Genomic DNA, 25,366 nt, shown 5'->3' with positions numbered 1-25,366 from the left:
CCGATCGGGTTTCCGGTACGGATCGGGTAGTGACAGGCGCTCCCCGGTGGTTGCAGCCAGGTGCTCTTGTGGTTTTGCGCAGACAAAGCTGAATTTTCATTCAAAGAGAGTAAAGTAGCACCAACGTTTGGATCGATATCTGCATCGATCTGTCCACCCTTGTCTCCTGGATCGTAGCTGAGATCAGCGTGAATCACGTGGGTCTCTGCTCCCTGATCTGTTTCCTGTGTTTGGAAAGACTTCCAGCTTCATCGCGGAGTTTCTCTCGGTTTGTGGGCTCATCTAAAGGTAAGCACCGAGCTAACTTTACTGTGAGTTCAGTTCATGTTGAGTTTAGCTCCTGAATGAGGTCTTCTGCTGCTCTCCTCGGTGTCTGTTCACAGTTTATTGTGAACACGTTGAGAGAAGAGTGAGAGAGTGTTTGGAGAAAAACACCAACTAATCATTAGCTCAGCATGCTGGGAGAAGTTGGAGCAGAAAAGTCTTTTCATTGTCCCTGCAGCTGTTTTTCTGCCTGCACCAAACCTCTACAACCTCATTTCTATTTGAAGTGATAACAGGAAATGGATGAGAGCGATCTGCTGCAGTATCAGGGTCACAATAAACTTTATTGTCCAGCTGCTGTGGATGAACACATGAGAGGGAGTGAACTCCTACAAAGTCTCATTTTAATGAGTGTGGCTGCTGTAAAGTGATGCACAGGAAGATGTTAACAAAAACTAATGAAACAGAGATGAAAGTAAACAGTGTTCATATTTGAAAGCACAGAAAATAAAATATATTGTGGTGGTTAATGTGCAGGAGAGTGTGAAGAATGTAATAATGTCTTCCTGTTTCAAACACAGCTGCAGTCAAAGCAGGAAGGAAAGCACTGAAACCACTGATCAAAACTCATTAATCAAAGACCGCTGATCAATGGCCATGAGTACCATTCAGAGAGTTGGGGAGTCGCTGCAATCACAGCATTTGATCAATGAGCTTTGATCAGTGGTTGTTGATCAATGTTCATGAGAATTTGCATATTAATGCTCAATAACTGACCTCCCAACCCATTGTTCCTTCAGTGGTGCTCGTTTCAGTCATTATGCAAATGCTCTGTTGAAAATTGAGGAGAGCTGCAGTCAGCTGAGACTAAAGAAGTCACTTGGATGAGTGACGAAATGTTTCTCCCACAAAAAGCTACGTCCAGATGAACAGAATTAAAGTTTTGGGAATGGTGGAGGTGGTGGGACTGGGGGGCTGAAGGAGTTGAAAGGGTGGGGGAGTAACAGGTCTGTCTTTAAACTTGTAGTTGCTGTTTTCCAGACTGAAGCAGAGTCGTTAGCTGAAAACTGGTTTTAGAGGTTCATTCAGGACACAACAACAACAACAATCTTTATTTATAGAGCACATTTAAAAGCCTTGGGCATACCAAAGTGCTTTACATAAAACAATAAAAGGTTCAAACATTGATAACGGATAAATAAAAATAACGAGTTATGTTCATAGATAAAAGCTACCAATAAGAATGACTACAGCACATGGGTAATAGCAAGATAAAAGCTGTACCACCATAATAAAAGACACCAATAGAAAGATAGGAGGGAATTAATACAAGAGGTCAATAGGTCACAGCAACCAAACAAACAAACAAACCAGCAATTAAAAGGTGGAGAAGGCAAGTTTAAAAAGATATGTTTTAAGCTGTGATTTAAAAGAATGAATAGAATCAGATGCCCGGATGCCAATCGGGAGATTGTTCCACAGCACAGGTGCGACAAGAGCAAACGATCGATCACCTCTAGTCTTAAGTCGAGATCTGGGCTGAGCCAGCAGTAACTGTGACGATGACCTTAAAGCCCTAGCAGGAGCATAAGGGTTTAAAAGGTCCTTAAGGTAGCTGGGTGCAGTGTTGTTAGTAATTTTAAAAGTAAACAACAAAATTTTAAATTGAATACGATATTTGACAGGCAACCAGTGCAGATCGGCAAGGACAGGAGTAATGTGGGCAAACTTGCTGGTTTTAGTTAGAATGCGAGCTGCAGCATTCTGAACTGTCTGTAATCTCTGTAAAAGGGAAGAGTGGAGACCACCTTCTCAGGCTCTTACAGCCTTACCTGTATCATAACAAAGTGTATAAACCCCAATCCACCTTTAACATGGTCCTTCTCCCAAACCTTCAAATAGGACTTTCTGGCCCTGTCATAGTAAAGGGCTGCTTAGAATATTAGAGCCAATGTCACAAAGTTCCTCCTGAAGTATAAGTGAGTGAGAGAGTTTCCTCACTTTGCAGCACAACACGTCTCACAAGATTTCTACAAGCAGTCAGAGTGAAATTTGTACTTTGTGTTGTCAGATGAACATATGAGACACTTTGACTCTTCAGTGCAGTGTGGAGCCTAACAAAGATCTGTTTTGTGTCCCAGCTGATCAGCAGGAGGAGAAGAGTCTGACGGAGCAGCAGAGGAACATTTTCAGCCATCTGGACTCAGCTGAGTCACTACAGAGGAAACAATGAGCTCAACACAGGAGGTGAGGAAAATATCACAGTTTCACCAAATAATCAGTCACGTCTAAAACTCTCATCCTCCCAACCTGTTATATGACTGTGTTGTATATTATGTTGTTTTTTAGAGACCACAGCACATGTTAAAATAAGGAAGGTTTATTCATCAACATTATTAATAATCAAATGGACATTTGTCAGAGTTTTACCCCTGATACTGCTGGATAAACAGAAACTCACTCAGGAACGAGGTCACACAGAGCTCAAGTTTTCACTCGCGAGGGGGAAGCAGTTGTCTCCAACCCACTTCAACTTGCTTTCCCCCTGCAGGTTGTTTTTATTGGTTACACACATGAATATTCATGAAGCTTGTTGCTGTATTACCTATGAGAAACTACTATAACTGGTTATAAAGTGATTGTACTGTGCAAGCGTGATTATACATTGTGTCAGCATCATGAGCTTCAGTTTAAATGAATCTTTGCTACACTTGATGTAATCTAACTCTGACATGAGCACCACAGTCACCGTGCACTAGGGGTGTGTATTGGCAAGAATCTGGCGATACAATATGTATCATAATACAGGGTAGACGATACGATATATTGCAATACTAAAAGCCAGACGATATTTGTGTTTAGTAGGACTAAATTTAATTAGGAAAACTCACAGTAAACAGTCCAAACTGTTTAATGCTTGACATGAAACATCTGAAACAAAAACACTCTAAGTTAAAAATGAATGGAGAAATTAACATCTGCCTTATTAGAAGTCATGTCAAATAAACAAACAAAAACTACTGTACTGAAATATCAAGTATTTTTTAACATGAAAAAAGTAAACATGTAACACTGAAGTCTTTCTAAGTACTATGATTGTAAAATACTTATCCAAAAACTGCTCTATGGAGCATCAAAACAAAGCACTTTTTATGTGACCTTAATAACATAAACAAATATAAATCAAAAATGAAATTGCTTGAAGAATCCATCCAAGTAAACATTAACAAAAAATGTAAAGTGCTATTACAACTAAGTGTTAATAAAATAAAGTACAGCTCTGCAGTGTCCATCAATGGAACACTTTTAGTACAACCTGAAAAAAGGAATTTACTCATCTAAATAAAAGTGCTTATGAGACTCAACCAAAATGTCAAACATTCTCATATCAGAGATTTTACATGTCTAGTGTTTTCTCAGTGTTTATTTTTCAATTTCCAGATTTTTGTGCAGGAATACAAGCTGATCGACATGGTCAGCTCTCAGGACACTTCTCTGTGCATTTACTATGTCTCCTGCAGAGGAGAAAACTCTCTCTGCAGAGACACTTGTTCCAGGAATGCATAGGAAACTCCTTGCTACTTTGGATAGCTGAGGGTATTCCTGTTCATGGTCCTTCCACCAACTGAGAGGATTTCCTGTGAGAGGCAAAGGGGTCTCATCTCTATACCTCTTGATCTCAGCTGCAGCAACATCATGTTCTGATTTTGGTGCAGTATTGTCAGTAGTAGAGGCAAACGTAGCTCCGAGCAAGTCCACCAGTGCACATGAGGTCCTCTGTCTCTTTAGGGGTGGCCGAGGGATGGAGTCAAAGTTGTCTTTGATATGTGGGTGATGAGCCTCCTCTGTGGCATTCTCTTCCTCCACTTGTTTGTCAGTCTCCTCATTCTTTTGCTGCTGAAAAACATTAAATTCAAATAGTATTAATGTCAGAAAGTCAAAATTCAAATCCAAGATTCACCCTGTTTTTCACTAATATTTGATGACAAATGTCATCAATATGCTTTTTTTTTTTTGCTTTTTACTTTATTCACTTGCTTATAACTTCAGTTGAGTTTTTCCAAATAAATTAATTTATTTACTTACATTTTCTTCCTTCTTTATCACAGTCACCACAGTGTCCAAAAGTCTGGAATAGGTCTCACTGGTCTCTGCTTCAGACAGGAAGGGCAGGTCCTTAAACCGAGGATCAACAGTTGATGCCATCCATAGTGTCTCCCTCTCATTTACATATCTCTTTCCCAGATCTTCTGCTCTGGCAGTCTTAATGTTCCTTACTGTCGGTGTATCATCAACACTTTCTTGTGCACCCATCACAAGCTTGGAATGAAGAGGAGCAATGATGGACAGGGTTGGCATACTCTCCTCTGACATCACCAGGGTGGCGTCCTTCATAGGCTTGAGTGCCCTGACAACTTCTTCTGCACATGTGATGTCAGATTCACTTAATGTGAAAATTTCTTTTTCACTCCTACTAACTTCTGCAGAAAGCAGAGCTGCACAGATGGCTGGTTGCTGTTCTAAAAATCGTTCTATCATATCATAGGAGCTGTTCCATCTTGTAATTATGTCCGTGATCAATCTGTGAGCTGGTAGCTGAAGGAGGCACTGTTTCTGCTTCAACTGGTTGCTGGCTGTGGTGCTGCGCCTGAAAAAGGCTGATACACGTCGGATCCTCCCGAGAAGTCGCACCACGGATTGTATTTTCAGTGCTTTCTGTGAGGCGAGATTCAGACTGTGTGCAAAACATTGTATGTGCGTCATGCCTGCAAGTCTAGCCGCGAGAGCCATGTTTGGTGCATTATCGGTAACAACAACAAGGTCCTTTGCGTTCAATCCCCATTCAGCCACAGCGTCAGTTAGTAACGCTGCAATGTGCTCACCTGTGTGACTGTCATGCATGGCTCGGGTTTGTAGTACATGAGACTGAAGGTTCCACTGGTCCGTTATGTGATGTGCTGTAACAGTTACGTACGATTCAGTGGCTCTCGAAGTCCAAGCATCGCATGTCAGAGCAACTGTCTCAGCCGAGCTGAGAGAGTCCAGCACTGTCGCTTTGACCTCTTGGTACAACTTTGGCAGAGCGATGTCCGTGATGTGTTGTCGAGAAGGAACGGCGTAACGGGGCTCCAGCGTTTTAATCATATTACGAAATCATTTATTCTCCACAACACTCAGGGGGCGCATGTCTTTGCAAATAAAAACAAGTACTGACTGCGTTATTTTTGTTGCACGAGTTGAAGTTGCTGGTAGTTTCGAAAAGTTAACTTCTTCAATTGTCCGTTGAGAGGGATCACCTCGTTTCGTTTTAAAATTAGCATTTGACGCTACGTCGCTATGGTGTCTAGACACGTGTGTTCGTAAATTTGTTGTGTTACCAGAATATTTGACTCTGGCGGTGCAGATTTTACAGACTGCATAGCTCTTGTCATAGTCTTTACTGCCTTCTTTTGTCCTAAAGCCAAAATAAGTCCACACATCAGCTTTGAAAGCTGCGGGGGACGGCTGTATCCTCTCCTCTTCAGTCATCAGTTAGCTAGCATCACACACGTCCACTGACTGTTCTACTTCGTTCTTTTGGCAAACTAGACGCTTCTACAGTTATCGCGAGACCTCGTTTTTACGTTATAGTAAAGGCGGTGAAAACTGCAAACCAGTGGCCGGAGTTTGAATTCCAACATACAAAAGAAATAAACAGTAAATGCATGTCATTTTTCAATTAAAAAAATCGATAACACTGATTTTAAATATCAATTCAGTATCATTGCGCGAAATATCGCGATATTTCGTTGTATCGATATTTTCTTACATCCCTACTGTGCACCAGTCACACACCGTTCTTTACTTTAAATCCATCACAGTTCAGCAAACAAACCTGTTTATCCTGCATTAACCTGCAGAGGATCTTCATGCAGTCTTTAAATAACACAGTTAATCTGCCTCAGATTGTTTTGCAGCATCTTTCACTATGATGATTCTGTGTTCTGATTTCAACACGTGAGGACTTACATGTAAGCTTTAATCTCCAGTTGATCAAATCCCACTGAGCAGTCCTTCCCTTTAAATCTAACCTCTCTTCTTCCTCTCCTGTCCTGTGTGTCTTATCTTTCTCCGTCTCTGAGTGAAGTTAGCTCTCTTTCTTTTCTCTCCCTGTGATGTACAGCAGCTCGACCTTTAGCGAGCAACACACTGTCAGACAAAACTGCACACAAACAGTTTGTGTGTTTGCTGATGTTTGTTGATAGAAACGCTGCATTTGAAATTACCTGTTTGTTCAGGTGCTGTGCAAAAAAGAAAGAAGAACAACGTCTCACTTTAACTCCTGACTATGACTCACAGTTTTGCCTCTTTCATCTCTTTTTATGTTTCATACCCTGGTGATTAGTACACGATCAGGATTGTCTTTCATGTGTTACTTTTCCCGTTTCTCAAGTTGGTTTGATGTTTGATGCCTGCAGTGATGAAATAAACCCCTCAGATGCCTTAAAAGTAACACATCTGTTTTGCAAATGTAAGGAGTACAAAATACAATTTTCTTTTTCTAATGTAGGGAGCAAAAGTAAAATATTTTCCTTCACTGAATCAACTTTTAAATGTTACATTGTAATTATTAATATTGAAAAATGACAAAATGATAGAAATATGTAATAGGAAACAGGAAACATAAAAGTATAGACTTGGTAAACATTTATACTTTTCTGAGTGTGTTAGCATGCTAGCATTAATAACTGTGTACAGCAGGAGGGATGGGCATGATCTTAGAGTTTGAACAGTCATGAATTATTTTTAACAGCAGGTTGGATGTAATGTGTTAGAACTACCAGCAGGTGGGGATAAGAGACCTTTAAGGTGTTTGGTGCCACACTCCACCTTCAGGTTTAAAACTAGTGTTAATGGAGTTTGAAGGTTGAGTTTGTTCCACGACTGCATTTCACTCACTGCCTCTGTTTGTATCTCTGTCACTGCAGGACCAACATGGAGCGAGAAGTCAGCGCTCTCAGGAGGCCGACAAACCTCACAGAAGAAAGAGAGAGAAAACACACACCTGTGACGAGTGTGGGATGGGTTTTACTGTGAAGGAGTCACTAAAACGTCATCAGGTCATCCACACTGGAGTTAAAGCGTTCAGCTGTGACTTGTGTGGAAAGTCTTTTTCCTGGAAGAGTGGTCTAAAAACACACCAAGTCATCCACAGTGGAGTTAAAGCGTACAGCTGTGATCAGTGTGGCAGAGCTTTTACTCACAGTAGCAGCTTACAGAATCATCAAGTCATCCACTCTGGAATTAAGGCATACAGCTGTGACATTTGTGGAAAAACTTTCAGCCAGATAGGGAGCAGAAATACACACCTACGCATTCACACCAGACATGATGTGTACTGCTGTGAACAGTGTGGCAGACAGTTTATAACCAACAGGCAGTTACAACAACACATGTTTACCCACACTGAGGGACGACCTTATAAATGTGACCTGTGTGAGAAGACTTTTAAAGCTCCACGTCACCTGAGGCAGCACCAACAGATCCACACCAGAAAGAGACTCTACAAGTGTAGTTACTGTGAGGTATGTATTTATATTGTTATCTTGTCATTTTAGCCTGACTGTTTGGAACAACTCTGCTCATTAAACTGTGTTAGCATGTTAGCAATTCTACTGCATGGAAAAGCAGCTCTGAGTGATTATTCAGATTTTCATTTCAGTTATTCAATTCAATTCAATTTTATTTATATAGCGCCAAATCACAACAAAAGTCGCCTCAAGGCGCTTCATAGATACAGAGAAAAACCCAACAATCATATCACCCCCTATGAGCAAGCACTTTGGCGACAGTGGGAAGGAAAAACTCCCTTTTAACAGGAAGAAACCTCCGGCAGAACCAGGCTCAGGGAGGGGCGGCCATCTGCTGCGACCGGTTGGGGTGAGAGAAGGAAGACAGGATAAAGACATGCTGTGGAAGAGAGACAGAGGTTAATAACAGATATGATTCAATGCAGAGAGGTCTATTAACACATAGTGAGTGAGAAAGGTGACTGGAAAGGAAAAACTCAATGCATCATGGGAATCCCCCGGCAGCCTACGTCTATTGCAGCATAACTAAGGGAGGATTCAGGGTCACCTGGTCCAGCCCTAACTATATGCTTTAGCAAAAAGGAAAGTTTTAAGCCTAATCTTAAAAGTAGATAGTGTCTGTCTCCCGAATCCAAACTGGAAGCTGGTTCCACTGAAGAGGGGCCTGAAAACTGAAGGCTCTCCCTCACATTCTACTTTTAAATACTCTAGGAACAACAAGTAGGTCTGCAGTGCGAGAGCGAAGTGCTCTAATAGGGTGATATGGTACTACAAGGTCATTAAGATAAAATGGGGCCTGATTATTTAAGACCTTGTATGTGAGGAGCAGGATTTTGAATTCAATTCTGGATTTAACAGGAAGCCAATGAAGGGAAGCCAAAACAGGAGAAATATGCTCTCTCTTTCTAGTCCCTGTCAGTACTCTTGCTGTAGCATTTTGGATTAGCTGAAGGCTTTTCAGTGAGTTTTTTGGACATCCTGATAATAATGAATTGCAGTCGTCCAGCCTGGAAGTAATAAATGCATGAACTAGTTTTTCAGCGTCACTCTGAGACAGGATATTTCTAATTTTAGAGATGTTGCGCAAATGGAAGGAAGCAGTCTTACATATTTGTTTAATATGTGCGTTGAAGGACATGTCCTGGTCAAAAATGACTCCAAGGTTCCTCACAGCGTTACTGGAGGCCAAGGTAATGCCATCCAGAGTAAAAATCTGGTTAGATACCATATTTCTAGGCTTTTCAGGGCCGAGCACAATAACCTCAGTTTGATCTGATTTAAGAAGCAGAAAGTTAGCGGCCATCCAGGTCTTTATGTCTTTAAGACATTCCTGCAGTTTAACTAATTGGTGTGTGTTATCTGGCTTCATGGATAGATAGAGCTGTGTGTCATCAGCATAGCAGTGAAAATGTATGCTATGTCTTCTAATGATACTGCCTAAGGGAAGCATGTATAATGTAAACAGAATTGGTCCTAGCACTGAACCCTGTGGAACTCCATAATTAACCTCAGTGTGTGAAGAGGACTCTCCATTTACATGTACAAATTGGAGTCTATTAGATAGATATGATACAAACCACTGCAGTGCAGTACCTGTGATACCTACAGCATGTTCTAATCGCTCTAATAGGATATTATCATCATCATCATCATCATCATCATCATCATCATCATCATTTATTTATTTATATAGCACTTTAAAAACACACCTGGTAGACCAAAGTGCTGTACAATACTAATATGCACATAGTAATAGACATAGCAATAAAGTTAAAAAACAATAAAAATAAAAAAAATAAAATAAAATAAAATAAAAATGTCAGATATTATGGTCAATAGTATCGAACGCTGCACTGAGGTCTAGCAGGACAAGCACAGAGATGAGTCCACTGTCAGAGGCCATAAGAAGATCATTTGTAACCTTCACTAAAACTGTTTCTGTGCTGTGATGAGCTCTGAAACCTGACTGAAACTCTTCAAATAAACCATTCCTCTGCAGATGATCCGTTAGCTGTTTGTTAGTAGTTATGATTTTTGTTTACACGATCATGAAAAACTAAAAGGGCTGAAAATTAATATGACGGTGTTATTTAATGTTCAGGCAGTTTCCTGGTATATAATGATATTGTTATTACAGGGAGTGCAGAATTATTAGGCAAGTTGTATTTTTGAGGAATAATTTTATTATTGAACAACAACCATGTTCTCAATGAACCCAAAAAACTCATTAATATCAAAGCTGAATGTTTTTGGAAGTAGTTTTTAGTTTGTTTTTAGTTTTAGCTATTTTAGGGGGATATCTGTGTGTGCAGGTGACTATTACTGTGCATAATTATTAGGCAACTTAACAAAAAACAAATACCGTATTTCCCAGACTACAAAGCGCACCTGAATATTAGCCACACAAGCTAAAATCAGGGGAAAATCCTGTTTTGTACATACATTAGCCGCACCTGACTAAAAGCCGCAGGTGTTTCAATGTTTTTTTTGGGTTTTTTTCGCCTGTCCCATTTGGTTCTTTAGCCATCAGAATTGTTGTCTGAAGACCAACAAGGATACCCAATGGATTTACTTTGCCAAACGGATCATCATGGCCTTGCCGTATTGGTCCATTTGGTCGATCTTTGTTTTTATTATTTATTATATTTTATTTTCAGATGTTACAGACGGGACAGACATGAGTGAGAGATAGGAAAGGGAGAAAGAAAGAGGAAGGAAAGGAAAAACAGAAGGGGAGAGGGACAGTGAGAAAGGGGGGGAGAAAAAAAAATAAAAATCTCCTGGATCACCTGTTGAGAGAAGAATAGAAAACAAGCAAAAAAAGACAAAAAAAAAAGAAACAAAGCAACATACTAAACACAACACCATCGCATTAATCTAGCTAAGTGTAAACAGCAGTAAATACTAAATATTCAATGTTGTTGTGCAGCACGCAGGACAGATGTGCTTCGAGGTAGCAGCCAAGAAAGGTGTAATTTGGGTCTACGAGCAGTGAACACCCGTGTGCATACCTGTGTGGATCAGCGCGCTTGTATTCCAAAGGTTTCTCCATGTAACGATCTGTTAGGGAGTGTGGGGGGGCCACAGCCCCGTCCTCCAGGGTGTGAAGCAGGTCATCAGAATCATCAGAATCAGAATATTTTATTGATCCCTGGGGGAAATTATTTTTTGTTACAGTGCTCCATTTTAAACCAACATTAAGACAAGACAGACAATACGCTAACTAAGAATAGTACAATATATACATATATATACGTATATAGGTATGGAGGAGATCAAAACTCCAGACATCCAGAGGCCCCCAGAACACAAGAAACCAAGGAAGACCAACAGAGGGGCAGCCGCGCCACTGTTCCAGTAAGAGCTGAGGAGAGTCCCAGATGAGGGTTCACTCAGCAGCCGCGGAGCAGAAGCCAGGGGGAGTTGCAGTGACGCGCCCGTGAGCTCCGCCGGCCCCCAGCTGTGCCTGAGTGACCGAGCCCCAGGCCGAGAGGCCGGGGGCACCCCACCCCCGAAGGGGCCCGAGCGAGCCCCAGGCTCCAGGCCCCGATAAGCGGCCGCCAAGGAGTGAGCCGGTGTGTACCTGGACGCCCACCCCCAGACACAAAGAACCACCAACGCACCGACACCTGAGGGAGTCCGCCACCGGCAGGGGAAGTGGTGGTAGGTGGAGATAGGCCTCCAAACCTTGGAGGGCCTGAGGTGTCCCCAGAGAGGTGGCGTCTGATACCCAACCTGACATATAGACACAGACATACAGGCACATACAGACACAAACATCCATTCCCCCCCCTCATGCTCTCATATGCACTCACTCCACACTCAACCAATGTGGAGACAGACATAAAGAGACGCTGTACACACAATCACACTCCCCAAGCGTACTCTACAAACCGGGTCTAGGTACCCTTGCCCCTGGAGGGGGGAACTGCACCCAGACCCAGGTGGTGTTACCCTTTTCCCTGCGGTGGGGAGAGGCAGACCACCCCGACTCCGTAGCAGCAGGGAGGCCCCACACTCCAGACCGCAGTCGGACGGCCAACTCCACCTAGCCCTCCCGCTCCAGCAGGCCGCAGAGAATGGGGGTGGGAGAAGACTCCAAACCTCCCTCCACCCGCTCATTGTAGTGTTGATGCATGTGTGTTCTAAGGTGCAATTAAAACCCAGGAGGGCATGGAGCTACCTGCCAAGGAGCAGCAGGTAAGCACATAGTCCCTCCTGATAGCCCTCAATGTCTAAGTGTATTTAAAATTGAGAGGTGGGCAACGACGCCAGGGGTGAGGTGTACACCCTGATGGTAATTTGGACTCCGTGATTGTGCCCACCCCCAAGATCCTATATGTATGTGTAATGAGAGTGTGAATAATGTGAATGTCTAAGTTGTGGGATAAAATTGAGGCAGAGGCAGCCAGAAGGGGACAGAGGGGGGGGGGGGGGGGTTAGCCTCCTCTGCACCCTGGTGACATACCCCTACTCCAAGGCCCTGCATGTGTGGGTGGTTGTGGTGGAGCGGGAAGAGAGAGGCAGCTGGAGATAGGGAGGGAAGGAAGGGAGGGGCAGGTAACCCCTCCCTGGGGCCAGCTCCCCCGCTGACCCCAGTAGGCACTCCCACACTCCGCGACCCGCCAGGGAAAGGGGGCCCAGGCCCATCCAGACCGGGGCCCAGTGCAGCAGCGCCTCCCGGCCCCACAGAGCCCGGGACAGTCCACCCGACCCCACCACAGAGAAAACTGCACCCACCCCACCATCTGCTCATCTTCCAGACTACATAAGACAGTAAACGCCCAGGCTGAGATCTTCCTCCACCTCTCCTGTATCTCCCCCTCCTGCAGAGAGAGTTCCTGAAGAGAGGAAAGCTCCTGCAAGATGTGACCATCTCCCCCACCAGTTGAAGAGCCCCCCAGCCGGTTCAACGCACCGGCGGCACCCTGCTCCAGGGCCGGGCCCCCATGCACCCACCCGCCCACAACCCCGGCAACACACCAACCAGGATCCAAGCCCCCGAGGCCCGGCCCGGGCCCCAGCCCAGAGACGGAGCGCCCCCAGAACCTCACGCCCATCCCGGACCCACCCAGGGCCAGCCAGGCTACCAGGTCAGTAACCCACGTCCGTCAGCACAGACCCTCCCCTAGCCCCGCTGCACGCAGCCGCGAGGAAACAGTCACCTGAGAGCCAACAGAGCCCCCAACTGGACATGACCGCTACCCCGGGTTGAGCCCCCCAAGGAAGATGCCTCCGGGGAACCCCCCGACGCCCTAAGCCTGTCCCTACCCCCACACCAATCACAACAGTGAAGGTGGGACCAAATTATGACCCCCCACCCCCACTAGGTGATGGAGCTGATAAAAGGAGTCCAGAGCAATTGATCTGATGTGGTGGCAGAGGCTGTATCAAGACTAATGTAATCTAATAGATAATTTCTATATTGGTTAGAATTAAGATTATTTTTATTTTTCCAGTTCATGAGGACTGTTTTCTTGGCTATGCATAGGGCAGTGAAAATCATATGGGCTATATTCTTTTCTGAAGTGACATTATCTAAGCTGCCCAGTAAACACACTAAGGGGGAGGTTGGAATGTTACATTTCAGACACTTTGATAAGTCTTCACATATCTCGCGCCAAAACTTTTGCACTGGTGGACAGAACCAAAGAGCGTGGATGTAATTGTCTGGTGTATTGCCTTGACAGTGTGAGCAGTTGTTGGAAGATGTAAAGCCCATCTTGAACATCCGATGACCTGTATAGTGCACTCTATGTAGTATTTTGTATTGTATTAATTGCAGACTGGGATTTTTAATTAATTTAAAGGTTTTTAAGCAAATCTGAGACCAGAAGTTTTGGTCTAAGCTGACTGATAAATCTGCTTCCCATTTTGCAATAGGAAGGGATATTGATTCATCTAATTTAGAAAGTGTTCTGTATATTTTAGATAATAATTTGGGGGATTTAAGAGTAAGAAAATGTGCCGCACTTAGTGGTGTTTGTAATTCAACTTGACTGAGGTTAAATTTCTTTTTTACTATGGATTTAATTTGTTGAAATTCTAAAAATCTTGTCTTGTTGATCCCATATTGTGCAACTAGTCTGTCAAATGGAATAAATTCTGTTCCCTCTAATATATGTTCTAAGTATTTAATTCCTTTACAACTCCATTCTGGGAAATTAATCATATTATTGTTTTGTAATATGTCAGGGTTATTCCAGATAGGTGTACGTTTGCATGGGATTAATGAAGACTCCGTTATTTTTAGAAACTCCCACCATGCTGTCAGAGAAAAGCTGATGTTGATACTTTTAAAGCATTCATGTCTTTTGATGTTTGAGCTAATAAATGGTAGGTCTGAAATCTCTAGATCCTTGCATAGTGCCTGTTCAACATCTAGCCAGGGCTCAACTAAGAAGGTATGTTTTAACCATTCTGAGATGAACTGAAGCCTGTTGGCTAAGAAGTATTGGTGAAAATTAGGCAGATCTAATCCTCCTCTATCCTTGGTTCTTTGTAGCGTTTTTAAGCTGATACGCGGGGGTTTATCTTTCCAAAGGAATTTGGAAATATATGAATCCAGAGATCTGAACCAATCTTGTGATGGTTTGTTAGGGATCATCAAAAATAAGTAATATATTTTTGGCAAGATCATCATTTTTATAGTGGCGACCCTTCCCATGAGTGATATGGGTAAAGATTTCCATCTAGTCAGATCGCCTTCTACTTTCTTTAGAAGTGGGATGTGGTTTAATTTAGTTAAGTCTGAAAGCTTAGGAGAGACATTAATACCTAAATATTTAATATTTCCGGATTGCAGTGGGGCAGAGGAAGAATTATGGAAGGAGCAGTTAATGGGGAGAACTGTAGATTTTGGCCAGTTAATTGAATAATCTGAAACTCTTGAAAACCAGTTTATTAAAGTAATTACCTCAGAGAGGTTGGTTTGTGTGTTTTGCAGAAATAGCAACACATCATCCGCATAGAGACTGATTTTATGTTCTATGTTCTTTACATTTTATGCCCTTAATTGTTGTAGCCTGTCTAAATGCTGCTGCTAGAGGTTCGATAAAAATTGCAAAAAGTGAAGGGGAGAGTGGGCATCCCTGTCTGGTGCCCCTCAGGAGATAGAAGCTGGAGGATGTCTGGTCATTTGTTCTGATACGAGCTGTTGGGGAATTGTATAATATTCTTATCCAGTTTATGAAAGAGTTTCCAAAACCAAATTTGTGTAAAGTTGCGAATAAAAATTTCCAGTTAACTCTGTCAAATGCTTTTTCTGCATCTAGAGATAATATTATGGTTTCGATGTTTTTATCGTATGAGTAGTCTATTAAATTAAGTAATCTACGAGTGTTTGTTGAGGAGTGCCGACCTTTTATGAAACCAGTTTGGTCAGGATGAATTAAGAGGGGGGTCATTTTCTCTAATCTCTTTGAGAGAGCTTTGCAGATTATTTTAAGGTCTACATTTAAAAGAGAAATTGGACGATAGCTTGAGGGAAATAAAGGGTCTTTGCCTGGTTTTAGCAGGAGACTAATGTTGGCAGAATTCATATTTGGTGGTAGTCTGCCATTTTCCTTGATTTCCTGCAACATGCTGTGGAATACTGGTGCCAAAATTATCCAAAATTCTTTGTAGAATTCTGCAGGGAAGCCGTCTGGACCTGGAGCCTTATTATTGGGCATACTTATCAGGGCTTCCTGGAGTTCACTTGGCGTCAGTGGCGAATCCAGTTCCATTGCTTGACTATCTAGTAATTTTGGAAGAGTTACGTTGTCAAGAAACTGATCAATTTCATTTTTAGATGGGTTTATTTGTGGTGAGTATAAAGTTTCATAGAAATCCCTAAAAATGTTGTTTATTCTTCCAGGATCATATATTATGTTCCCCGATAAATCTTTAGCAGCACATATAGTTGTTTTTTCTTTATTTATTTTTAGCTGGTTAGCTAGAAATCGACCTGATTTGTTACTGTGTTCAAAATTCTGCAAGCGAAGTCTTTGTATAAGGAATTGTGTTTTTTTTATTAATAATTTCATTTAATTCTAGTTTTGTTTTGCATATTTTGTTCAATGTTTCCTGATCTTGGTCGCACGCGTAGGCTTCTTCTAGTGATTTGATGTTTTTTTTCTAATTCCTGAATATTTTTGTTTTCTTCTTTCTTTTTGTGTGATGAGAAAGAAATTATTTTACCTGTCATCACAGCTTTCCCTGCTTCCCATAGAACAGAAGCAGATATTCCGGGAGTGTCATTAAAGTCTAAATATGAAGTCCATTCCTTTTTAAAATATTTAATAAAGTCTTCATCTTTAAGTAGTGATATATTAAATCTCCAGTTTTTTCTTGGCGTAGTGTTATTCTTGTGCATTAGTGTTAAAGATACAGGAGCATGATCGCTGACAGCTATAGGATGAATCTCAGTGTCTGAAATGTCACACAGCAGTGAGCTGCTGACCAAAAAATAATCCAGACGAGAGTAAGAGTGATGAACATGCGAGAAAAAAGTATATTCCTTACTGGTGGGGTGAAGAGAGCGCCATGCATCGCAAAGACCAAAGTCGCTCATATACTGTTTGATTATATTTGTGGACTGCCAATTGCGCTGAGTTCCTGTTGTGTTGAGCCTATCCATGTCTTCATTTAGTCCAAGGTTGAGGTCACCGCCAAGAATGAGTGTGCAATCAAGGTGTTCAGAGAGTGCACTAAAAAATCCGTGGAAGAATGAGGGTTCATCAACATTTGGACCGTATATACTTACAATACATAGTTTTTTGTTCAATATTGATAGTTTAATAATTAGAAATCTACCCTCTGGATCTATAACTGTATCGAGTACTGTAAAATTAACATTTTTATGTATTAAAATTGCTACTCCCCGTTGTCTAGAATTATAACAGGCTGCAAACACGTTAGGAAACTCAGGTGTTTTAAGTTCGTTTAAACCTGTGACAGGTCTGTGAGTTTCTTGTAATAAAACAACATCTGCCTGTAGTTTTTTAAGCTGGTTAAATATCTTTAACCTCTTTCCTCTGGAGCCAGCTCCATTTACATTCCATGTGACAAACCTCAGCATGCCCATAATTGTGTGTGTATGTCTAATGATGTATGCTGGGTGTTTCGTTTAGACAGGTGGAGAGAATGTGGAAACATCCCTTGTTTGTAAATAGAAAGAGAAAAAGAAGTGTGGTGAGAGGCTCCATAAGTCTGACTATGTGTGTGAATATTCACTAATATGAACAAGCGTGGCTTGCTTATGTGTCCTGCAAGTCTGTGCGTGCTGTGAGGCTGTTGTGAATGTGCTGCCGTTGAGCTGATGTGTTTGCGTGATCGTGGTGTGAAAATATGTAGAAATAGAGGGTGTTGTTTGTAGGTGAGTGGGGAAGTAGGTGATCACAGCAGTGAAAGACAAGAGAAAGAAAGAAACCACATGAACTGTGAGCAACAACAACAAAAAAGAAACGAAACGGAAACATTCCAATTAAAGCAATGACGGAGGGTGACGGTGTTATATCTGCTATGACATCATATTGATATTACTAGGTTAAACCCATGTTAAAAGAGAAAGTGTGAATGAATAAGAAAAGAGTGTAGCGGGTTCTTATCTGGAGTGCAGTCAATATAACCACGGTGTGGTGCCGGGGTCGCGGTAGAGCTGTCCGTCCACGTAGAGCCGGTCCACGGCGATGACAGCACGGGAGCCTTTCTGGATGAAGCTACGTCGAACTGGGAACAGGACCTTGCGTCGTTCCAGGATCTCTTTGGGGAACTGGTCGTTCACGCTGAAGTCCGTTCCTTTCAGCTCTCTGCCGCGACTCTTCACCTGTTCCTTCTGTTTGAATTGACTGAATTTGGCCACAATAGGCCGTGGTCTCCCGGTCCGCGACCGCACGCCCCCCAAGCGATGTACTCTATCGAAGTTGATGTTCTTTACGGTGTCCTCCGGCAGCTTCAGGTGGATTTTAATGAAGCTTTTCACCGTTGCCTCTGCGTCCTCTCCGGCAGTTTCTGTTTTCCAGAAAACACAAGATTATCTCTCATGCTACGGGCTTGTAGATCGATAACGGACTCTTTTATTTTTTTATTTTCAATGTTTAGCTGGGTCACGTTATCGGTGAGAGATTTGACCGACTCCCGTAGCGTGGCATTTTCAGCGGCAAGCGTTTCCACCTGCTGCTGGCTGAATTCCAGGGATTCTCTCAGAGATTTAAATTCCCGGTGTAAAATTTCCACCAGGGACAGCCTCGCATCGAAACTGGACAATCGCTTGTCGATTGACTCCAGGATGTCTGCGATGTCTTTGCCGGCAGGCGATGTTGTACCGGGGGAGTCTGCCGGGCGACATCTCTTCGATGACGGCGTCTCAATTTTGGTCGGGGAAGATGCACTCTGGGCCTTATTCATTACTAAATCTTGAAAACAGCGGTCGATGTAATCTTGGAGAGCGTCTAAACTCTCCCCGTTGTCCTCCAGGGTGTTAGAGATGATAAAACAGATGTTGTTAGTTATATGACAGTTGATTAGTATATTTGGTAATACTGAAGCTTGAAAAACCTTTGTTAAACTCTATGCTACCATTTGCTTTTTCTCCGCCAAAATCTCCGGCGTCTGACGTCACCTACAACATGGGTCGCTTACCTTGTCCGTCACTTCTGTCACTTACCTGGCTCTGTATTCCTTTCAATGTTGACTTATCATATGTAAGAGAATATGCACAAAGGGAATTGTCAGGAAAGAGATGGCTGTTTGGAGACACACCCCTTTTATTAATATTTTGAAAAACAAGTTATAATAATAATAATAATACATTTTATTTGAGGGCGCCTTTCAGAAACCCAAGGTCACCTTACAAAAAACATAATTAATAAAAGGAACAATAGTCATAAAATACATAAAATAAGTTAAAATTACAAAACAGAGCGTGACAACAGATAAAATCAGCATTAAAGCGAATAAGCCAGTTTAAACAGATGTGTTTTGAGCTGTGTCTTAAATACGGAGAGGGAGTCAATATTTCTTAGTGCAGGACGAAGAGAGTTCCAGAGCCGAGGAGCAGAGCGACTGAAAGCTCTGTTCCCCATAGTGATAAGGTGTGAGGACGGAACAGTAAGATGAATAGCAGATGATGATCTGAGAGGGCGGGAAACAGTGGTGATATGGAGCAGGTCACAAATATGAAGGAGCAGATTTATGGATACACTTGTATGTAAGAAGTAAGATTTTAAAATTTATCCTGGCTTCTATGGGCAACCAGTGAAGCTGCTGAAGAACTGGGGTAATATGAGCACTTAACGGAGTGCAAGTTATGACCCGAGCTGCAGAATTTTGAAGAAGTGTGAGTTTATGAAGGGACCTTTTAGGGAGACCAAATAGGAGGGAATTACAGTAATCAATACGGGACGTAATAAGACTATGGACAAGGATGGCAGCAGCATGGGGAGTAAGGAAGGGACGGAGTCGGTGAATATTACGTAAATGGAAGTAAGCAGACCGTGTTATGTAATTAATGTGAGACTGGAATGAAAGAGTATTATCAAGTATGATACCCAAACTCTTAACCTGAGGGGAGGGAAGGGTGGGAGAATTTTCAATGTTAATGGAAAAGCTGTGGGATTTGGTTAAGATAGATGGTGTACCAACAAGTAAAACTTCAGTTTTATTACTGGGTTATGGGTACATATTTGCACATGTAGTACATAACAGTAACCTATAGCACACCAGAAAAATAGATTCGGACTACCTTTTAGGCTCAGGTGCAGTGTAGGGCTGAACGATATATCGCATTTGCGATAATATCGCGACATGATCAAGTGCAATTTTCTAACCGCAAAGGCTGCGATTATACTCTGGACATGTCCAAATTCATGGGCTGCATCCTCCTGAGGCCGCATTTGTAGATCGATTACGTCACAGCGACGCGCCGAAGGCTGTCCAAATTACTACCATATCCCAGAATTCATAGCGCGGCCGAGCCAAACTCCAGTTTCCAGCAATGGCGGCCGCTACTAAGTTTTAAAATTACTCATATTAATCTTTCTGGGTCACAAAATAAACTTTTAACATATTTTCAGGCGAGAAAGTAGTTGTGTAAACATCAAATATCTGCTCGGTTTATCAAGATATCCCATATTTGCAAAAGTGCTTCGACGTTTTCAGAGGCGTCTGCTACCCACCAGCTCGACAGCTAGCCGGGAGCTCGAGGGTTACTGATGCGGCCGAGAACGGCACAACTCCCGGCACATCATTTTCAGATCACCGCGGAGTTTCGCTGCTCGGGTTAAACGTAATATATAAGTCACTTAGACAACCTAAAAATGTTATTGTTGGGCTTTTTTCAGTGTTTTGTTTGTTCGTGAGTAAATCGGTTTGGCTGAGATTAAAGTTATTAGATTAGATAAAATAAAACTTTATTAATCCCCCGGGTGGGTTCCTCCTTGGTTTTCACACAGCTGACTAAACGTCAAACAGAAAACTTATTAAACAGAAGTATGAGACAGTCGAGAATTTACACCAGTGTCTGGTTATATTTTAGACAGCAAGAAGCAGACGGCCGAGTTTATTAAACTCCACCGAGACAGCGGTGACGCTAATCAGAAGGCTAGACCGTCCAATTTCACGCCTTTAAATTTTAAAGGCGTGTTTGTGTGTGTGTTTATACAATTGCTATTATGTTTGCACTTTATGTGTAATGTTACTGACTGCAGAGATCAGTAAGATGTGTGTATTTTTTATTTATTAGTTTTATTTATTTAATATTATTTTTTAATTGAATGACTGTCTAGTAGTTCACAGATGTTGAAAAACTGAGTGTGGTAAAGCCACTGATTTTTTTTATGTATATTTCTGCAATCTGCACATTGTACTGACTTTCATTTTAATGTTTACACCAGGGTTCCTTGTCAGCACTTTATGCTCAGATGTTTGTAAGCTAAAAATAAACTATTGTGTATGTTCAAATATACTGTTGTGATTGAAGAAGTTAAATAAAAATGTCAGTCATCAATTCATGCATCACCTCATGTCATCATAACAGAGGTCTGTCTTCCAGGAAAGAACAGTTTAAAATTAATGTAATATAGTATTGGCCATACTATATGATGTATTGCTTGTCTTTGTTTAATAATACAGAAGACAAAGACCTTAAAAAATAATCGCATATCGCATCGCAATCGCAATATTGGGGCAAAAAATCGCAATTAGATTCTTTTCCATAATCGTTCAGCCCTAGTGCAGTGACACAGCTTTAACAAGAAGAAAAGTCAGTCATTCACCACCATCTTCCTGCGCACTAAAACCACCAAAGTCCTCTCCTCCAGTGTCGGAAACGAACAGGCTCAGGATGGCTTCATCATCCACTCTCCGCTTCTCTCCTTCATTGTCACTTTCAAAACCAAACAAATCCTCGTTGTCAGTGTCAGAGTCGAACACCCTCAGAAGGGCCGTGGCGGTGTCCTCCTCTCCATCATGCAGCAGTCCAGCCCTTCAAAATCCGTTGGTGATCGTGGATGTTTTCACACTTTTCCACGCTGTCAGAATCCACCGGTGGAGTTGAGCATAACTTGCTTTTCGCAAGTTTATCGCCGCTCGTCATCCACGCCTCCCGCTGAACGCGTAGCGCTACTTTGAAGTTTGTTTTTTGCGCTACTTCGTACGGCACTACGTTGCCTGGCGGACGGACATGTGACTAACATACTACTCTTGAACCCCGATCCTTCCGCCAGGCAACGTAGTGCCGTACAACAGCGGAACAAACAAAACAAATAGTCTTACGATATGACAAAAATCATGGACAATCCATAGAAAAGCCGCACCTGACTAAAAGCCGCAGGGTTCAAAGCTTGTGCAAAAAGTAGCGGCTTATAGCCCGACAATTACGGTATATACCCATTTCAATTATTTATTTTTATCAGTGAAACCAATATAACATCTCCACATTCACAAATATACATTTCTGACATTCAAAAACAAAACAAAAACAAATCAGCGACCAATATAGCCACCTTTCTTTGCAAGGACACTCAAAAGCCTGCCATCCATGGATTCTGTCAGTGTTTTGATCTGTTCACCATCAACATTGCGTGCAGCAGCAACCACAGCCTCCCAGACACTGTTCAGAGAGGTGTACTGTTTTCCCTCCTTGTAAATCTCACATTTGATGATGGACCACAGGTTCTCAATGGGGTTCAGATCAGGTGAACAAGGAGGCCATGTCATTAGTTTTTCTTCTTTTATACCCTTTCTTGCCAGCCACGCTGTGGAGTACTTGGACGCGTGTGATGGAGCATTGTCCTGCATGAAAATCATGTTTTTCTTGAAGGATGAGGACTTCTTCCTGTACCACTGCTTGAAGAAGGTGTCTTCCAGAAACTGGCAGTAGGACTGGGAGTTGAGCTTGACTCCATCCTCAACCCGAAAAGGCCCCACAAGCTCATCTTTGATGATACCAGCCCAAACCAGTACTCCACCTCCACCTTGCTGGCGTCTGAGTCGGACTGGAGCTCTCTGCCCTTTACCAATCTAGCCACGGGCCCATCCATCTGGCCCATCAAGACTCACTCTCATTTCATCAGTCCATAAAACCTTAGAAAAACCAGTCTTGAGATATTTCTTGGCCCAGTCTTGACGTTTCAGCTTGTGTGTCTTGTTCAGTGGTGGTCGTCTTTCAGCCTTTCTTACCTTGGCCATGTCTCTGAGTATTGCACACCTTGTGCTTTTGGGCACTCCAGTGATGTTGCAGCTCTGAAATATGGCCAAACTGGTGACAAGTGGCATCTTGGCAGCTGCACGCTTGACTTTTCTCAGTTCATGGGCAGTTATTTTGCGCCTTGGTTTTTCCACACGCTTCTTGCGACCCTGTTGACTATTTTGAATGAAACGCTTGATTGTTCGATGATCACGCTTCAGAAGCTTTGCAATTTTGATACTGCTGCATCCCTCTGCAAGATATCTCACTATTTTTGACTTTTCTGAGCCTGTCAAGTCCTTCTTTTGACCCATTTTGCCAAAGGAAAGGAAGTTGCCTAATAATTATGCACACCTGATATAGGGTGTTGATGTCATTAGACCACACCCCTTCTCATTACAGAGATTCACATCACCTAATATGCTTAATTGGTAGTAGGCTTTCAAGCCTATACAGCTTGGAGTAAGACACCATGCATGGAGAGGATGATGTGGACAAAATACTCATTTGCCTAATAATTCTGCACTCCCTGTATTTCAGCATAAATGGCCTTTTGTTTACAGAGCCTGATTCCTCTGTTAGGAGCACATATAATAAAATAAAACACAAATGAAAATAAGCACAAAACCAAAACATTCTGTAATCTTCTCTTATGGTTAACAAAGTTGTATCGTTACGTAATGGTATTGTAATATTGTAGCAGTAGTATCATTGCTTGTTTTTAACTTTAGTACTTTTAGACATTAATGTTAAAATACTAAGTTAATGTTATAATTGCAGTGTCATGGGGGTAGTAGTGTTTTTCTTGTGTCCCATTCAGTTGAGTGTTTTAACTGCACAGTTACAGTGTTATTAATGCAGTATTAAATTAGTATTACTGCAGTGTTACATTAGTAGTTTAGCACTGTGTTGGTACCCTGCAAATATTAGCATAGTAGTACTTTAGTGTAACTCAGATGTTACTGTAACATGAAATAAGTATTACTGTAGTATTATGATGGTAGTATTGTAGTTATTGCAGCCCAGTCAACTGAGTGTGTTAACTGAAACAGTAAAATGTAATTGGACGTCTGCAGAGATGCTCTTTCCTTCAGGCGACGTTCAGGATAAAAATGATGAAGGACTGACTTACACTGTCTTTGTGTCTTTGTTTAGAAGCAGAGCGACACAGATGGATCCAGTTCTCAACCCTGTCATCACTGTGGTGGTGGGAAAGACTTTCGTTGTCATCTTTGTGGAAAAACTTTCAGTCGGCAAGACACCCTAAAAGTACATCAACGTAAACACACTGGAGACAAACTGAAATACTGCAAAGAATGTGGGAGAAGCTTCCCCACATCAGGTGACTTAAAATGTCATGAACTGATTCACAGTGCGGTTAAAAAGCACCTCTGTGATCAGTGTGGGTCATCTTTCATCACTGCAGTCAACCTTAAAAGACATAAACGAGTCCACACAGGAGAGAAACCATACAAGTGCAGACACTGTGACAAAAGCTTCTCACATTCAAGTAGTCGTAACTATCATGAACATACACACATGGAAGGAAACTACAGCTGTGACCAGTGTGACAAGAGCTTCAGGAATCTCAGTTCATACTCCACACACAAACGATCCCACGTTACTAAAAAACTGTTTCACTGTTTCCAATGTGCCAAAACATTCACCTCATTGTCTGCTCTGTGCAAACATCAGCGTGATCACTCAGGGCTGAAATCACTCCCATCACAGTGAATCTGAAGAGACAGAAAGATCCTCTACTGGTTTCAGGGTCAGACTTAAAACCCTTGAGATCAGGCTCCACAGAGTTCAGATGTAAAAATGTGATGAGGCAGCTGTGAATGAACATGTTCTTCTAGTGTACTGAGAAAAATTAAACAGCTGATGAATAAGATAAACATGTTAAACTGTGTTATAGACAGGATGCACCTAGCTGCTACTCAGGTGCGTATGTGTGACAAAAATTACGAATGCGTAGTGACATTTATGTTACCAAGCGCCTTTGCGTACTTGACCATCTCATTTAACCTTAAACATGTTGCTGCAGCTTCTTTGGTGTTTCGCCACCACCTAAGAAACACCAACCTGAGCCACAGCCGAAGAAAATACTTTGGGGGATGCTTTTTCATTGATCTGTGGACATCACAAAAGTCGAGCAGGAAATCATTTACATTGTGTCTGTGTCCAGCAAAGGAGAGTTTACCTCTGACTTTCTTGGACTGATTGAACTGGGTGCTGACCGGCTGCTACTTGCTACTTGCTACAGTTGAAGACTCTCTTGTGCACATTCTGTGCACAGCACACACACTGGAGAATTGCTTAAAATCAGTTGATCGCAAGGTTCCCAACTGTGAGACATTTAATCGCTGTGTGGTCAAGCTGATGCAGTTTTATTTGCAAAAAAAAGTGGAGCAAAAAAAAAAAATGCTACACTGAAGAAGCTGTGTGAAGAAAATGGGATCCCCTTTGTAAAACTGGGTATGTTTCATAATACCAGGTGGTCTTCATGGAGGTCTTTTGTTTCGTACCAATTCGCGAGAGTTGAGGCTCGAAGATGAAATGTATGGTTTTCAGGGTTTTTATCGTTAACTCTGTTCCCCTCGGACTTCTCCCATGTGTTATGAATAAATTTTAATTATTTACATGTTACCATAGTGACCAGAGAGCATTAAGGGGCAGAGAGTGTTGTTGGCGCATTTCAGGAGGAACCTGCTAATAAAGTTAGTGAATACAGGTTTATTATTATATTTACAAAATACCGCAGTTTTTGTCTTGGTCATATCATTTTATTCTGTTGTATTTATCTGCAACACCTTAAATGCCGGTCCGGGAAAATATGTGACTGTTGGAAAACAATTCACAC

At 42.1% G+C, this 25,366-nt stretch overlaps 1 protein-coding gene and 1 pseudogene across 2 annotated transcripts; one reads left to right on the top strand and one right to left on the bottom strand.

The window, feature by feature from the left end:
* On the top strand, nt 1–25,248 carry LOC146662603 (uncharacterized). Of its 2 annotated transcripts, none has more exons than XM_085417529.1 (4): nt 1–288; nt 2,406–2,511; nt 7,233–7,829; nt 23,662–25,248. In XM_085417529.1, the coding sequence occupies exons 2-4, from the start codon at nt 2,494–2,496 to the stop codon at nt 24,235–24,237; spliced, it is 1,191 nt and encodes a 396-aa protein (XP_085273655.1). In that variant the 5' UTR covers nt 1–288; nt 2,406–2,493; the 3' UTR covers nt 24,238–25,248. The 2 variants fall into 2 exon arrangements, with proteins under 2 accessions (XP_085273655.1, XP_085273654.1); XM_085417528.1 differs by having other exon boundaries at nt 23,659–25,248.
* LOC146662604 (E3 SUMO-protein ligase ZBED1-like) lies at nt 3,688–5,793 on the bottom strand (annotated as a pseudogene).
* Nucleotides 25,249–25,366: the final 118 nt, after the last annotated feature.

Source organism: Rhamphochromis longiceps, linkage group LG9, assembly GCF_057381845.1.
Source record: "Rhamphochromis longiceps isolate RC_006_pf linkage group LG9, R_longiceps_female_GT1.1, whole genome shotgun sequence".
NCBI lineage: Eukaryota > Metazoa > Chordata > Actinopteri > Cichliformes > Cichlidae > Rhamphochromis > Rhamphochromis longiceps.
The sequence above is the reverse complement of the archived record's forward strand: the minus strand, read 5'-3'. Positions and strand labels throughout refer to the sequence as shown.